Source organism: Cetorhinus maximus, chromosome 3, assembly GCF_964194155.1.
Source record: "Cetorhinus maximus chromosome 3, sCetMax3.hap1.1, whole genome shotgun sequence".
Lineage (NCBI taxonomy): Eukaryota > Metazoa > Chordata > Chondrichthyes > Lamniformes > Cetorhinidae > Cetorhinus > Cetorhinus maximus.
In genome coordinates this window covers 211,464,345-211,481,615 of record NC_135881.1, presented here as the reverse complement: position 1 = coordinate 211,481,615, position 17,271 = coordinate 211,464,345, and the positions used below count along the sequence as shown (strand labels likewise).

The window sequence follows — 17,271 nt, the reverse complement described above, 5'->3', positions numbered from 1 at the left end:
CTCATCCTCATCGGTGTCCTCTTCGTCGGAGGAGACCTCCAGCTCCTTCACCTCCTCCTCAGCCGCTCCTCTCCCTGTTGCAGCACCAGGTTATAAAGGGTGCAGCAGATGATGACGATGTGTGACACCCTCTGTGGACTGTATTGCAGGGCTCCACCAGACCGGTCCAGGCACCAGAACCTCATCTTCAGCATCCCGATGGTCTGCTCCACCAAGTTGTGAGCTGCAGCATGAGCCTCATTATAGCGTCGCTCTGCTGCAGTCTGAGGCCGCCACACAGGTGTATCAGCCACGGCCTCTGTGGATAGCCCTTGTCCCCAAGGAGCCATCCCTGCAGCCTCTGTGGACCCTGGAAGACTCCAGGGATCTGTGACTGACTGAAGATGTAGGCATCGTGCACACTCCCTGGAAACCATGCGCACACCTGCAGGATGTGTTTGTGGTGGTCTCACACCAGCTGCACATTCAGTGAGTGGAAGCCCTTGTGGTTGATGAAGTCACTGAGTGTAGCGATGGAGACCTGAGCGCCACATGAGTGCAGTCAATCACACCCTGTACCTGTGGGAATCCCGAGATCCGGGTGAATCCAATGGCCCTTGTATCCTGGCTGTCCCGGTCCCGGGCGAAATGCACAAAGTTATTGCCATGGAGAAGATGCATCCGTGACCTCATGGATGCATTTGTGGGTGGCAGATTGTGAAATCCCACAGAGGTCGCCTGTGGAGACCTGAAAGGAGCCACTGGCATAGAAATTGAGCACTATGGTCACTTTCACAGCCACTGGCAGTGGATGCCCTCCATGTCCCCTTGGCGCCAAGCCCTGCAGTAAGTGGCAGATCTGAGGCACCAGTTCCCTAGACTTGCGCAGTCATCGGCAACACTGGTTCTCGGTCATCTGCTGGAATGAAAGGCGGTGTCTATAGACCCTGGGTGTCGCTAGGCGCTGACCAGCGACAGTTCACTGTGACCCAGAGTGTGCAGGAGTCCCAGCTGCCCCTTCTCCTGTTCCTGCCTCAGTCCATCTCTTCTCCGCCTTCTTCACTCTCTGTCGGCCATCAGGCACACAGCTAGTTCACCAGGCTGCATGATCCTGATGTACTCCTCCTGCTGGATGAGAGAGACACGTGGTTAGTATGGATGTACTAAGAACCTGTCCTGGTTAAGTGTGATGGCCCCTTAACACTCCTGGAGAGTGCTGACCCCCACTTGGATGGCCAGAGATTAGTGCGGTGCAAGGCTGCCCTGTTAGCTTCAACCATGGGGGAGACGGGTCCAAACCGGGATGCTGACATTGGAAGGGGCTGTGGGCCCCTCCAGCAGTGACTGCTCCATGGCCAGTTTTAGCGAGGAGATTGTACAACGTGTGCAGGTGTCCAACTATTCTGCAGTCCACTAAAACACTCCTGAATTTGCCGTCTGTGCCGGGCGGGGGGTTAGGAAGCTGTGGAGCACTTGGTGGCACTTTGATGCCTCTGTGTTGCTTGATTGGGCAGAGAAGCTAGGAGCCCGACCCCAATCATCTCAATGTGGCTGTGCCTGAACTGTCTCAATCGCAGGCTAATGGTCACTTTATACAGGTTTCCCGAATGCGCAGCCACTTCACTCACCCACCCTGCCCCCCACCCCGAATGCTTGTGCGTTATATTCAACGGCCGGGCTGCCCTTGCCCCCAGCCCCTCGTCACCCCATTGGCAGGGCTGTCCTTACCCCCAGCCCCCCGTCACCCCATTGGCAGGGCTGCCCTTACCCCCTGCCCCCCGTCACCCCATTGGCAGGGCTGCCCTTGCCCCCTGCCCCCCGTCACCCCATTGGCAGGGCTGCCCTTACCCCCAGCCCCCCATCACCCCATTGGCAGGGCTGTCCTTGCCCCCAGCCGCCCGTCACCACTACCACCATTCACCTCAAAGGCAGGACTGACGTGGACGGATGATCCAGCGGGGGTGGGGGGGGTGGGACATGATTCCGGGGGCTGGCCTGATAATGATATGCTGATATATTGTAATGAGGCACCCGATGTCTGATGGTGGGAAACACGGCCCGCCATTGGTGGGCTGAGGGACAATCGTGAACTGGCTTCATGTCAATCTAAAACCAATGGCACCATATTGCTTGCTCATACCACCGATCACACCCATTGCCAGTGGGCATGGAAAATTCCCCTTTGATAAGAGCTGTTTCAGAGCCTGTGTCTTGGGGGGGAAACCTGATAAGAGGGATTCAAAACTGGAGTTCTGGGAAAGATGGGCATGCATTGGGGAGGTGATAACGCATTGAAGGACTTTGGAGAGGAAAGTTCGATCTGGAACAGGAGACAATGGGATCAGTAGCAAAAAACTTTGGAATTTTGAAAGAGTGAAGGCAAGTAGATGATTTCAACGTAAGGCAGATGCAGTATAACATGGATAAGTGTGAAGTTATCCACTTAAGTATGGAAGAGTATTTATTAAATGGTAAGATATTGGGAAATGTTGATGTACAAAGGGACCTGGGTGCCCTTGTACACCAATCACTGAAAGCAAGCATGTTGGTGCAGCATTCTGAGAGAACTTCAGTACAGGAGCAAGGATGTCTTACTGTAGCTGGTGAGACCTTGGTGAGACCACAGTTGGAGTATTGTGTGCAGCTTTGGTCTCCTTACCTAAAATATGCGATATTTGCCATAGAGGGAGTGCAGTGAAGTTTCACCAGACTGATTCTTGGGATGGCAGGATTGTCGTATGAGGAGAGATTGGGCCGACCAGGCCTGTAATCACTGGAGTTTAGAAGAATGAAAGGAGATCTCATTGAAATGTATAAAATTCTGACAGGGCTGGACAGGCAGGATGCAGGGATGATGTTTCCTCTGGCTGGGGGGGTCTAGAACAAGGGGTCACAGTCTCAGGATACGGGGTAGACCATATAGGACTGAGATGAGGAGAAACTTCTTCACTCAGAGGGTGGTGAACCTGTGGAATTCTCTACCACAGAGGCTGTGGAGGCCAAGTTCCTGAATATATTTAAGAAGGAAATCGATTCCTAGACACTAAAGTCGTCCAAGGGTATGGGGAGAGTGGGAGTATGGCGTTGAGATTGAGGATCACCTAAGATCGTACTGAATGAGAAAGTGATATATTTACTGGGCGCTTTACCATGACTGTCAGAAATGTCTCAAAGCATTTCACAAATAGTGAGCTACTTTGAAATACAGTGACTTTTGTTATCAAGGCAGATTTTGTGCACAGAATCCCACAAGTGTCAGTGAGACAGATGACAAGATAATCTGTTTTTAGTGGTATTATTAACTGTTGACTTGGACACTAAGATAACTCCCTGACCTTCTTCAAATAGCGCCCTAGAATGTTTAAAACTAAGCCACAGGAAAAGGTTAACAAAGCCTTGGTTTAATCTCCCACTTGAAGAATGGTATCTCCCTCAGTATTGTACAGGAATGTAATTTTCAGTTACATATTTAAGCCCTAGAATGGAGATTCAGCACAAAAGCTCCCGATTCAGAGGCTACTAAATGAACCAAGCTGTAACTTTTATAATGCAAGTCCTTCTAACTAGTGTATGAGTGTGCATGCAAATGAAATGCATTGCAGCTTCTGAAGAGTTGCACAACTTGTTTTGCACATTTTTCTGAGTGGAAATTATGTGCAGGGACCTTGCAAAATGCCAGAGGTGCTCAGCTGTTAACCTCAGTCACGAAAGATGGATTCTAAATGTTCCAATTGAATTTATTAGAGGACTATTTTAACTCAACTTTTATTTAAACTTGGTGAAAGATGGCTGTTATTGCTTTGTGCCTTGCTGTGGCAGACAGGTTTTAAAGAGCTGACAGGATGTGTTGAGTTTTGCTGTCAGCGTGAACACTTGCACTTCTGTATTCTCGAGTGCACAGGGTAAGACATCCTAATACTCTCAGGACCTTGCAGTGGGCTGGGAAGATCGACCAAGGGCCCTCCCGCCTGGAAGTTAATTCTGGTGGAGGTAGGGAGGCCACTATCCTGCTGAATGAATTGCCCTTCCCACCTCCAAACTGACCACCAAAGAGAGCAGAAGATTCTGCCCCATGAAATATTTTTGCACTCATACCATGACAGTAATTTCTAGACAGTTTTCTAACACTACCAACAATGATGTCATCTATTACAAGTGTTGGATCTATTTACCAATATTGATTATTAAGTTTTTTTCAAATTGATTGTTTTCCAAGCGAAGTGTTATAATTTCTTCATTACAGGATGGTAAAATGACTGAGATAAGAACATAAGAAATAGGAACAGGAGTAGACCATTCGACCCCTCGAGCCTGCTCCGCCATTTAATAAGATCATGGCTGATTTACTTGTGCTTTGATTTCCACATTCCCATCTACCCCCGATAACCTTTGATTCCCTTGCCTAACAAGAATCTATCTACCTCTGCTTTAAAAATATTCAATGATCCCGCCTCCACCACCTTCTGAGACAGAGAGTTCCAAAGTCGCACAACCCTCTGAGAGAAAAAAATTCTCCTCATCTCTGTCCTAAAAGGGTGACCCCTAATTTTAAAACAGTGTCCCCTAGTTCTGGACTCACCCACAAGGGGAAACATCCTTTCCACGTCCACCTTGTCAAGACCGCTCAGGATCTTGTATCCCTCAATCAAATCACCCCTCACTCTTCTAAACTCCAGTGGAAACAAGTCCAGTCTGTCCAACCTTTCCTCATAAGACAACCCACTTATTCCAGGTATCAATCTAGTAAACCTCCTCTGAACCGCCTCCAATGCATTTACATCCTTCCTTAAATAAGGAGACCAAAACTGTACACAGTATTCGAGGTGCAGTCTCACCAATGCCCTGTATAACTGAAGCATAACATCCTTACTTTTATGTTCAATTCCTCTCATAATAAAGGATAACATTCCGTTAGTCTTCTTAATTACTTGCTGTACCTGCATACTAACTTTTTGTGACTCATGTACTAGAACGCCTAGATCCCTCTGCACCTCAGAATTATGCAGCCAGTCTCCATTTAAGTAATACTCTGCTTTTTTGTTCTTCCTGCCAAAGTGAACAACTTCACATTTTCCCACATGATACTCCATTTGCCTGATCTTTGTCCACTCTCTCAACCTATCTATATCCATCTGCAACCTCCTCATGTCCTCTTCGCAACAAATTTCCTACCTTTTGTGTCATCTGCAAATTTAGTTACCATGTCTTCACTTCCCTCATCAAAGTCATTGATGTAAATCATAAAAAAGCTGAGGCCTCAGTACAGACCCCTGTGGGACTCCACTCGTCACATCCTGCCAATCAGAAAAAGACCCATTTATACATACTCTCTGCTTTCTGCCAGCCAGCCAATCTTCTTTCCATGTTAATATGTTACCCACTACACCATAAACTTGTATTTTCCGTAATAACCTTTGATGTGGCACCTTATCAAATGCCTTCTGGAAATCCAAGTACAGAATGTCTACAGGCTCCCCTTTATCCACTGGGTATGTTACTCCTTCAAATAACCCTAATAAATTGGTTAATCATGATTTTCCTTTCACAAAACCATGCTGACTCTTCCCAATTGCCTTGAACTCTTCTAAGCGCCCAGTTATAACCTCCTTAATGATCGATTCTAATAACTTCCCCATGACAGACATCAAGCTAACTGGCCTATAGTTTCCTGTTTTCTGCCTCACTCCCTTCTTGAATAGAGGGTTTTTTTTTTTGCTACTTTCCAATCTGATGCGAAGTAGGAAATCTGAAATAAAAGTCAGAAAATTCTGGCAAGACATAGAGGGTGTGTTATCTATCATCTGAAAAGAGAAAAGGCAACTTAATGTTTTGGGTGTAAATCCATTATCCAAATTAACCAATGTTGACGATGGGTTTATACTTGTCTTTTGTCCTTTGGATGTTGGTGAAAAAATTTAAAAAGCATATTTTATTTATTTAATATATTTATTTAGTTGTTATTATTAGTTCTTATAATAATTATTGTAATTTATGTAAATTAGTTGCATAAATGACACGAAGGATGGACCAATTAAAAATATCCCATTAGTCTATATTTTCTGTATTTTTGTAACCTAATCTGAACTGGTCAGGTTCAGTTTAATTTTCAATCCTTCCAGATTGAGATTTTGGAGAATGCAGTTATTCTGCCTTTCAGAGCTGAATTTCCCACCTCTCAGTGCTGTACCCTGTTGTGTTACTGAGCTGGCTTCCGGCTTTGATGACTAGGCTCCAGGTGTGAAGGTGCCCTGACAAAGGAACCAAGACACTTAAGCAGCAAAGCAAAGGGAGCCTAGTTAAAGAGCCAAAGAGATTTGACGAGGTGAAAGTTGAATTTATTTTGGGCCTCAAGGCAACCTTGTTGGGCCAGTGCAGAGGGCGAGTTGTTATTGCTTTTTACAGCTCCTACAATTTAAAACTCCCCCTTAATGCAGCAAGTGCGGAGACGTTGGTAATATACTTTTGAATGGTCCATATGTTTAACCAATTAGATGCTGAATCTACCTTCTGTGATGTGGAAGGGCAACACATTTATAAATAGACAGCTGGGTGCTGCTTTCTGCAAAGGCTCAGTGTACAGCTGTGGGCAGGATGTGGGTGTGCTGACACAATTCCTCTCAGCAGTTGATCATATGAGCTGAGCCAGTGCTGCAGGAAGGTGGTTGCATTAGCCTTGTCTCTGGTTGGCTTTGGCGGAGTCCTGTTAACAGAAACCGTGTGATTTCTTCCCTGTCATTGTCTGTGGGAGGATTCCCTTCGACATCCCAAGTCGATTGTGGTGTTTTCCAATCCTGGTTACATTAAGGGTAAGCTGCTGGCTTCCCAGACCTGATTTGGGTTTTATCTGTTCAATGTGAATGTTGTTATTTTATGCTTATTAATGTCATAAGTTACGCCGTTGTGGAAAAGTACCGCATTTTTTGCTGTTCTGATTGGTTTATAGTATTAGTAGATTTTAAAGATTTCTCAAAGCATTTGAGGGAAGAGCAAACAGAAAACTTGAGATGCACTGATCCCAGATATAAGTATGTGCTCAGTGTCCTAAAGCCCAGCAGTATAATACGACCAACTCAAGTTGAGTTATATATTGTCATTACGTATTGTTTATGGTATAACAATGTTGAGCTGCAGTTGGGCAGCTGCTGCATTTACAGTTTACAGCATCCCCTCGTCTTTAACATCAGAGCTTATCTGAAGATAGTTTTACTGTTTTTTTTTCCAATTGTGTTAGGTGATAGTGACAGGCATTTTTATATGCATGTTTTGACCTATTTAAAGTATCTGTCAATGCTTCATTTTTATGAAGACCCATTGGTAAGCATCACACTGACATGGTACAGTTTGGTAGCCAGTAGTTTTGTAAGGCAACATTTTATCATTTGGAGTCAGCCAGATTGTTAAAATCTCAGATATAATAAAGTCAAAAAGTGCTGGGAATACTCAGCACACCAGGCAGCATCTATGGAGAGAGAAACAGAGTTAGCGTGGGATTGTCCAGCCCCGCCCACCACCGGGTCTGGTCTGGTCTGGTCTGGTCTGGTCCAGCCGTTAGTCAATGGACTTTTGGCTGGGCGGCTGAACCTCTCACAGCGACTCCCTCAACGATGGGGCTGGAAAATCCCCGCCCTCATGTTACATCTCAATGATGTTGCTTTTGTGCTAAAATCTCACCTGCTTCTACATTTAGTTATGTTTAATGTACATGGTTGCATTATTGGAGCTGGAATATGTGAAATAAAAATGGGCAGGTAGAATTGTAAGGAAAAAAATAGCTAAGTTATGCTGAATATCGGTCATTTAAGCTCAGGTGTTGCAGGCATTTTACCTTCAAAATGCTGATCTAAAACACATACTTTCCCCGAGATCGCTTCACACTTCCTGTGTATTTGACAGACATTGAAGATTTTCCAACAAATGATTTGATTATTCAACACAAAAACCATAACTTCACTGATATCGAAACAGTGAAATTTCATCATGTAAACTCTGTTTCTGTTTGTGTCTCCTTTTGTGATTGAACTGAAAGTAGAAGCTTTGTTGTGCTGTATGAAGTGTATCTTTGTTCAAGTGGGGTGTCATTTCAACATGTTGAAGTAAGGAACTGGAGATTCAGTGTTTGTTTTCCAATTTCCTGAGAATTTTTCTGAAAAGCTTTCTATTTTGACAAATACAACTTTTCTTAAGTGTTTGCTTCCCTATTTGTCTGTTTCATTCTTTCACCCTATAAAGTTAAAAGCAGATAATGTGGATTCCCCCATTTTTACAGCCATATTGCCCTAGGTAGCTGGATCACAAAATTAGAAATCTCCATTCCTAAAACATTTTTTATTCATTCACACGATGTGGGGACTGCAGCCAAGGTCTGCATTTGTTTCCCATTTCTAACAGCTGAGTATCTTTCTGGTCATTAAGAGGGTAAATAAGAGTCAAACCTTTTGCTGTGGGTCTGGAGTCACATGTGGACGAGACTGGGTAAGGACAGCACATTTCCTTCCTTAAAGGACATCAGTGAACCAGATAGGTTTTTACATCAGTCCGGTGGCTATTTGGTCACCATTTCTGAGAATAGTTTTTTATTCCAGATTTATTTAATTAATTGACCTCGGATTTTCCAGGTGCTGTGCTGGGATTTGAAGTTTTGTCTCAGGATCGTTAAACCAGGCCTTTGGGTTACAAGTCTGGTAAAATAACCACAATGCCGCAGTAACACTCTGTACTAAGTCACTTGACAGTCAGTGCTACGATTAGCATTAGACATTGATCAGCTCCTGGTCAGTATCCTGTGACCCTGGCTGGTTGTTTGTATTGGTGGATGTAATGTCGCGAAAAGCACCTGGCAACATTAGAATTCCATTTCAGTCAGAACTCAGTGGAAGGAAAGCATGACACTGGCGGGAAAATGGAGTATGAATGGAGTTAGAATGATTGGCCCTGATATTTATGGAGAGTTGGGGAAAGCAACCAAAGAAATGTGAAGTTATCCACTTTGGTAGACATAAACAGAAATACAGAGTATCCCTTAAATGGTGAGAGGCTGGGAAACATTGAACTTCAAAGGGACTTGGGTGTCCTTGTTCATGAGTCACTGAGAGCTAACACACAGGTACAGCAAGCAATTAAGATGGCAAATGGTGTGTTGGCCTTAATTGCAAGAGGATTTGAGTACAGGAGTCAAGATGTCTTTCTACAATTATATAAAGCCTTGGTGAGACCGCACCTGGAGTATTGTGTACAGTTTTGGTCTCCTTACCTAAGGTAAGATATACTTGTCATAGATGGAGTGAACATAGGTTCACCAGACTAATTCCTGGGATGGAGGGATTGTCCTATGAGGAAAGATTAAACAGGCTGGGCCTTTATCCTCTGGAGTTTAGGTAAATGAGAGATGATCTCATTCAAACATATAAAATTCTTACAGGGCTCAACAGGGTAGATGCAGGAAGGACGTTTCCCCTGTCTGTGGAGGGGGGGGGTCTAGAACCAGGGGCACAGTCTCAGAATTAGGGGTAAGTCAGTAAGGACTGAGATGAGGAGGAATCTCTTCACTCAGGGGGTGATGAATCTTTGGAATTCTTTGTCTCAGAGGGCTGTGGAGTCTCAGTCATTGAGTATGTTCAAGACTGAGATCGATAGATTTCTACATATTAAAACCATCAAGGGATACGGGGATAGTGCAGGAAAATGGGGTTGAAGCAGAAGATCAGGCAGGGGTCTCACTGAAAGGCAGAATGAGCTCAAAGGGCTGAATGGCCTCCTCCTGCTCCTATTCCATATGCTCTTGTGTAGAAGCTGGAAGGAACAAGGATGTGGAAATCCGATCAAAATTAACAGGGTTTAACTTTATTAATGGATTCCTTTTCCGTTTCCTGCCAAGCAGCCAAACAAATGGGCATCTGGTGGGCAAGAAAACCTAGTAACAGAAAACTCGCCAACAATCCTTGGAGACAGAACCCAGAAATCAGGAGGGGAGAGAGAGGACGCGGTAGGGAGAGGGGAGAGACTGTGATTGAGAAGGAGAATAGCCACAATATGTGGCAGAAGCTTCTTTGAGGATCTGAGGGGAGCATTCCTGCTCCTCCTGACCCACCCCGAGTGCTGATATAGGCACCTACTTTGCGGAGCCCTGGAGCCCTTCCATGATTCCTGGGAAACCTGATCTCGGAGCCACACCATGGGAGCCGGGTTTAAATATGTTCATCTTGGACTCGCTCTCCACACTGGGACTTTTAAACACCTTAATATGCCTCACTGTAAAAAACAGAAATCCGTGTGCTGTTACAATTCCTGTAGAGACTGATAATATATTTTTAAAAAGATATGAATTTCCCAGTGACCATTGCAAAGAATCGCAAAGCAAAATTTCACCTTTTAAGACTTTTACAGTAACGACCAAACTAAAAACATTGACAAAACATTATGTAGTAGGCAACTAATACCCTAAACTACAGAAGAGGTTCTCCCCATTTAACCTCTTACCACAACCAGAAACCCCACGTCATGTTTATAGGTTATACCACACTCTCAGCAGAAATGCAGAGCAGGATAGGTCCCCTCCCCTGTGGTGGGTTTGGTGGCAAAGTGGGCATTTAATCAGACGGGAGAGTGGTGGGTGGTCTTCCCACCTCCAATGCTGATTAAGTCTGTGGCAGGAAGGCCTCTGGATGACCTTCCCATCCTGCCCCCAATGAAGGCACTTGAGTGTCCACTTAAGGATCTCATCCGCTGCCACTGGTATTAGCCCAGCCGCAGGTGGGCAGCTCACCCTGCAGCTCCCAGGGGAGGGGACTCCCTCATTCAAAAGCACTTAGTGCCTGATTGAGGGACTTGGCATCAGGAAGGGGGGAACCCACTGAAGACCAACACCTTTCCTGTGCTGCTGACCCCCCTCAGTACAGTGCGACCCCCACCCCGCCTCCGGCGCACCATCACTTACATGTGCCTGGATCTCTCCTTGATCTGAGGCCCTGGGTGGGTGTTATCCCAATGTTAGCCACTGCCTCCATGATTGGCTGGCAGGTTTCAGTGGGCAGGACCTTTGCTTCCGGGGGCCTTGATCTTGGGGGAAAGCCTGCTATTGGCCTGTCAAGTGCTTGAGTGGGACAAGATGTGGCAGACTTTCCCTAAAAGAGATGACATGGGGTTCTCGCCAGGTCTGCAGCCAGTGGCCAAGGCCCCCAACTCCTCCACAAGATACTGTCCATAGCCTTGTATTTAACATCCCGAGTTCCTCCTGGCATTAACAGGATCTCTTCTCCCTGCCCCACCAGACTGAATCTTTCAGTGTCCTTTTAAAACAGAGTCCCCTTCACGCAATCTTCTGAATATAATCCAATGAATCTCCAGTAGCAAGTCATCCTCTGGCGACTCCTTGGTCTTTCAGTTTCTATAAACCTTGTTCCTTCAAACAGGGAACCCATTCTCACCAGCACTCTGTTTGGTGGTTAACCCAGAAACAGGCCTTTTCCTCTGCCCGGCATAGTGTCAGCTGTTGTGGGTCTTCTCCCCAAACCCCTCTGTCTGACTGAGCCTCAGAATCTGGGCCCGGCAAGACCAGCTGCCTGCTCCTTCCTGATAAGCTGTTAAAACTCACACGCTATTTTCAGGAAGTTTTGATTTGAGTTTCAGCTTCCAGACAAATGTGGTGTGAAACTAACATGGTGAAAAATGGGATGGATTTCGAACAGACCTCGGAACTAAAGACTGGACATCCATGAGGGGCTGTAGACCATCAGCAGCGCAGAATTGTACTCAACCACAATCTGTAACCTCATGGCCCGGCATATCCCCCACTCCACCATTACCATCAAGCCAGGGGATCAACCCTGGTTCAATGAAGAGTGCAGGAGGGCATGCCAGGAGCAGCACCAGGCATATCTAAAAATGAGGTTGCAACCTGGTGAAGCTACAACTCAGGACTACTTGCATGCCAAACAGCATAAGCAGCAAGTGATAGACAGGGCTAAGCGATCCTACAACCAACGGATCAGATCTAAGCTCTACAGTCCTGCCACATCCAGTTGTGAATGGTGGTGGACAATTAAACAACTCACTGGATGAAAAGGCTCCACAAATATCCCCATCCTCAAAGATGGAGGAGCCCAGCACATCAGTGCAAAAGATAAGGCTGAAGCATTTGCTATAACCTTCAGCCAGAAGTGCCGAGTGGATGATCCATCTCGGCCTCCTCCGGAGGTCCCCAGCATCACAGATGCCAGTCTTCAGCCTTGATTTACTCCACATGATATCAAGAAACGGCTGAAGGCACTGGATACTGCAAAGGCTATGGGCCTTGAGAAAATTTAGGTAATAATGCTGGAGACTTGTGTTCCAGAACTCGCTGTGCCCCTAGCCAAGCTGTTCCAGTACAGCTACAACACTGGCATTTACCCAGCTATGTGGAAAATTGCCCAGGACTAATCCAACCCGGCCAATTACCACCCCATCAGTCTACTGTCCATCCTCAGTACAGTAATGGAAGGGGTCATCAACAGGGCTATCAAGCGGCACTTGCTTAGCAATAACCTGTTCACCGACACTCAGTACGGGTTCCACCAGGGCCACTCAGCTCCTGACCTCATTACAGCCTTTGTTCAAACACGGACAAAAGAGCTGAATCCAGAGGTGAGGTGAGAGTGACTGCTCTTGACATCAAGGCAGCATTTGACCGAGTGTAGCATCTAGGAGTCCTAGCAAACCTGGAGTCAATGTGAATCTGGGGAATACTCTCTGCTGGTTGGAGCCATATCAAGCACAAAGGAAGATGGTTGTGGTTGTTGGAAGTCAATCATCTCAGTTCTAGGATGTCACTGCAGGAGTTCCTCAGGATAGTGTCCTCGGCCCAACCATCTTCAGCTGCTTCATCAATGACCTTCCTTCCATCATAAGGTCAGAAGTGGGGATGTTCGCTGATGATTGCACAATGTTCAGCACCATTCGCAACTCCTCAGATACTGAAGCAGTCCATGTCCAAATGCAGCAAGACCTGGACAATATCCAGGCTTGGGCTGACAAGTGGCAAGTAACATTCGCACCACACAAGTGCCAGGCAATGACCATCTCCAACAAGAGAGAAAGTAACCATCACCCCTTGACATTCAATGGCATTACCCTCACTGAATCCCCCACCATCAACATCCTTGGGGTTACCATTGACCAGAAACTGAACTGGACTAGCCATATAAATACTGTGGCTACAAGAGCAGGTCAGAGACTAGGAATCGTGCGACGAATAACTCACCTCCTGACTCCCTAAAGCCTGTCCACCATCTACAGGGCACAAGTTAGGAGTGTGATGGATACTCCCCTGGATGAGTGTAGCTCCAACAACACTCAAGAAGGTCGACACCATCCAGGACAAAGCAGCCCTCTTGATTGACATCCCATCCACAAACAGTAACTCCCTCCACCACCAATGCACAGTAGCAGCAGTGTGTACCATCTACAAGATGTACTGCAGAAACTCACCAAGTTTCCTTAGACAGCACCTTCCAAACCCATGACCACTACCATCTAGAAGGACAAGGGCAGCAGATAGATGGGAACACCACCATCTGGAATTTCCCCTCCGAGTCACTCACCATCCTGACTTGGAAATATATCGCCGTTCCTTCACTGTCACTGGGTCAAAATCCTTGAATTCCCTCCCTAACAGCACTGTGGGTGTACCTACACCACATGGACTGCAGCGGTTTAAGAAGGCAGCTCACCACCACCTTCTCAAGGGCAAGTAGGGATGGGCAATAAATGCTGACCCAGCCAGTGACGCCCACATCCCGTGAATTAATTTTTAAAAAGAACAGAAATGTCTGACTTTAAGTTGGGAACTTAGTTATATCTGTTTTACCCAGTACAAATGACTCTTGCCTTCTTGCTGTGCTTTACCTGAAAACAACCACACTTTTAGGTAATTACTTGTTTTTATATTTTGATGTGTATTTAATTAGAACAAGTCAGGGCAATTTTGGAAGGAGAGTAGAGTTGGTTGCAGAATAGAAATTTCAGTAGGTGGATGTATTCACCACTCAACATGCTTTCCCCCACATAAACCGTCCTTAATGTCAACATAGGGACTTACAACAGGTAAAAATTGAAACAAAAATGTGACAAACTATGACAACAGGAAGTAAATTTTTGTAGAAAGGAACTGCATGGAGATTCAAGTCTTTTCATATATTATTCAGTGTCATCGTACAGGTAAATCTAAGCTGAGTAAATCTTTTGAAATTTTCCCTCTACCTTCTCAATTAATTTAGAAAATTAATCACGGGAAAATGCTTGAAACTAAATAAAAATACTATGCCTCTACTGCAAGTAAACAGTATTGGTGCTTCTGAGGAAATTAACTACACACTAGGACAGCACAAAACTGATTCAGCTCAACATCATTGGTCAGGGCATAAGGATTATGTCCAGCTGAGGTTTGTGGAAGGTCAAAATGTAATGAAAGCATTAAAATATAGAATAGATTGTTTAGAAAAAAAAATCCATCTTTTTGTGAAATATGCATTTTTTGGTTAAGTCGCTTATCTTGGACATTAGGAATTTCAGTTACTCAGGAAAAATTATGTATTAAAAACTTTTCACAAAGAACATTTTCAGGGAGTGAGTAACGTGTGGGGAAAGGCCTCTGATGGTCAGTTTGGATTGTGCAATTACATAAGAAAAGTTGATGCCAGAAGGTGAGGTTTTGTAGGTTTAGATGAAAACAAGGTTCTGAAGGTCTAAATGTTTTGTGTTTTCAGCAGTTACACTTGTACTTTGAGTGCTGTTTGTGGAGAGCTAAGTGGGATCAGGGAGGGATTCCAGGATTAGCATGCTGTTAGTGAATGCCTGCACCACCCCAGGACATCTGGGGCCCACCATACAGAGAAACAAAAAGTTGTCCAAGCATTGGCTAACCAGAGACATCTGTTGCCCCACCTCCCTCCCTCTGTCTCACCAACATTGAAACAAGATAAAGGGACCCCAAAGTCCCCTTTGAAAGGGGCCACTTTGAAAATTTAAAAAAAAGAATACTTCTAGGTCTTCTTGTGTCCAGACCACCTGACCAGGCTAGTGATAGGAAAGTTGCACCTGTCCCGACAAGACGTACATCCACTCAGCTTGTACTGGATTTTAGTGAAGGGTTGGGGTGTGGAAGCTCACCATTTACAGAATCCTTATCCCTGGTCACACCTTCCTCATGATGATTGCCATGTTTGGAGTAGGTGGAAGCAATTATAGATACTTGTGCACAAGACCTTCCATATCCAGACCATACTGTTGCTATGGGGAATCAAAGTGGACTATAGTCTTCACGGGAGCCCTGATAGTGAATGGAGGAAGAATCGGACCAGAGATTGCAGGCATTATTCTAACCCCATTTTAAATGTATTTTGTCCTTTATATATCCATGATAAATTTATAATGGAAACTACCTGGATAGATTCGTCATGCTGGGTTATACCCTGTGTAAAGGTTATTGCAATTTAAAGTTAATTGATATGAAACTGACTGTCAATGTTAGTTTTACTGAATATTGTAATTTATTTTTCAGAGCGTATAAAATGGGAAACATTCTGATCAGGAAGAAGAAAAATTATAAACTTTCCAGTGACAAAGAGGCTGACAAATTGGCTGAAGGAACCACAGCTGACGATGGAGAGGTAAATAAGGAAAAGCAGGAAGAGGCCAAAAGCACTGAAGAGGACGCAGAAGGAAACATCTCACAGGCCAAAGACAGCCAGGCTGCCAACAACACGACTGAGGCTAAGGAAGAGGATAAAGAAACAGTGAAAAAAGAGGAAACTCAAAAGGCTGAGGCTGAAAAGCCACAAGTTTCCACTGAAGCAAAAACAGAGCCTCAGTCCATGGAACCAACTGCAGAAAAGCCGACAGAACCACCTGAAGCTGCCCCTGTCACTAGTTCTGCAGACAGTGAGCCTCCAGCAGAGCTTGAACCCAGTGCAGAAGTGACATCCACTCAGTCTTCTGAAACCCCAACACCTGTTCCCGAAAGCAAAACAGAAGAAAAGTGCTCTAGCGAAGTTGAAGTGGAGGCCAAACAGACTGAGGTCTCACCGACTCTTGTAGCCCAAGAGGAAAGTAAAAAAGCAGAGCCCCAGAATTTGGACTCTGCCACAAGCACCATTGATGCTGTTTCTTCCAAGGAGACACCAGCAGCAGAAGCACCTAGCTCCACTCCAGCTGGCCCTGTAGCGTCAGATAGTGCTACCCCAGCAGATGTCACAGCTTCAGTGGATTCTTCTGCCATTACTGATCAAACATTAGCTGTGCAAGAATAATGGATGGTCCCATTCAACAACCATTCACAACCTGCATTAAATTCCAACTGTACTAACAAACTTGATCCAACTGTCTTTTACCAGAAAATTCCCAAACCGATACACCATCCTGCTTGAGAAGTTCCATCAGGAAAGTTCAAGCTACATTCTGAAAAATTACCGGACTTAAATATTGATGTCTGAAAGTTTAGTGAGTGGAATGAAAATCTGCTGAACAGCTGTAAGTGATGTACCTCGCTGATTCAAACCAACACAAAACATAATGGTTATGACTCTACTGAGTGATAGTTAATGGGACTGTGCCAAACCAATCAGATATCCAGATAACATCTTTCTTTGTTTTCCAGCTTGATTTTACACACTGAGGTACTGCCAGCTGTCAGATTAAAGCCACCATGTTCCCTTTCTCATGACACATCAGAAACAATAGATTTGTCTCAAAAATACTTCAGACTAACATACACTTCTCATTGTACGTAGCCTATCTAGATTTATCTCCATCAGTTAATGCATGTCTGTTGTTGGGTGCACCTGTAGTTCTGTTTAACAGTAAGTGGCAAACAAATCTGCATTCATTGCAATTCCAGCTTCTTCCCCATAATCCTCCTCCATCACCACAGCACATGTCGATAATGATGAGAATTGTAAAATGGATGCTTTGGAATTATACGTGATTGTATTAATGGTGCAACAGTAATAAAAATCATGAAAAAAGAATCAAAGAGGTTTGAAAGTTTTTTTTTCAAACTCATATCCCCTGTTGCAGTTATGTAAATTGGCTTTTTTAAAACAATAAGATTGATTATTTCAGAGACTAATATTATCATTTTTACCTGTAGACTGAAGATTAAGGGATTATCTGTCAGTTTCTTGAGAAATACCACAACATTATGCACACAATGTTCCTTTTATCATTAATATTTTTTGTGACATTACAAAATGAACTAAACCTAGAAAATAATCTGTGATTTAATGAACTGTAACCATCTTATAGTAAATGGGGTTTCCA

General features: G+C 44.7%; 1 protein-coding gene across 2 annotated transcripts in view; it reads left to right on the top strand.

Moving 5' to 3' along the window:
- LOC144679218 (uncharacterized) overlaps positions 1-16,984 on the top strand; it is a 113,163-nt gene extending 96,179 nt beyond the window's left edge. Inside the window, exons 1-2 of one of the 2 annotated variants that reach the window (XM_078539662.1) lie at positions 6,614-6,785; positions 15,515-16,984. In XM_078539662.1, the coding sequence (XP_078395788.1) occupies positions 15,525-16,262 (738 nt within the window). In that variant the 5' untranslated portion in view covers positions 6,614-6,785; positions 15,515-15,524 and the 3' untranslated portion in view covers positions 16,263-16,984. Of the gene's footprint in view, positions 1-6,613; positions 6,786-15,514 lie in introns of those variants that run through there. The other variant, XM_078539660.1, reaches the window with a different exon arrangement.
- Positions 16,985-17,271: the final 287 nt, after the last annotated feature.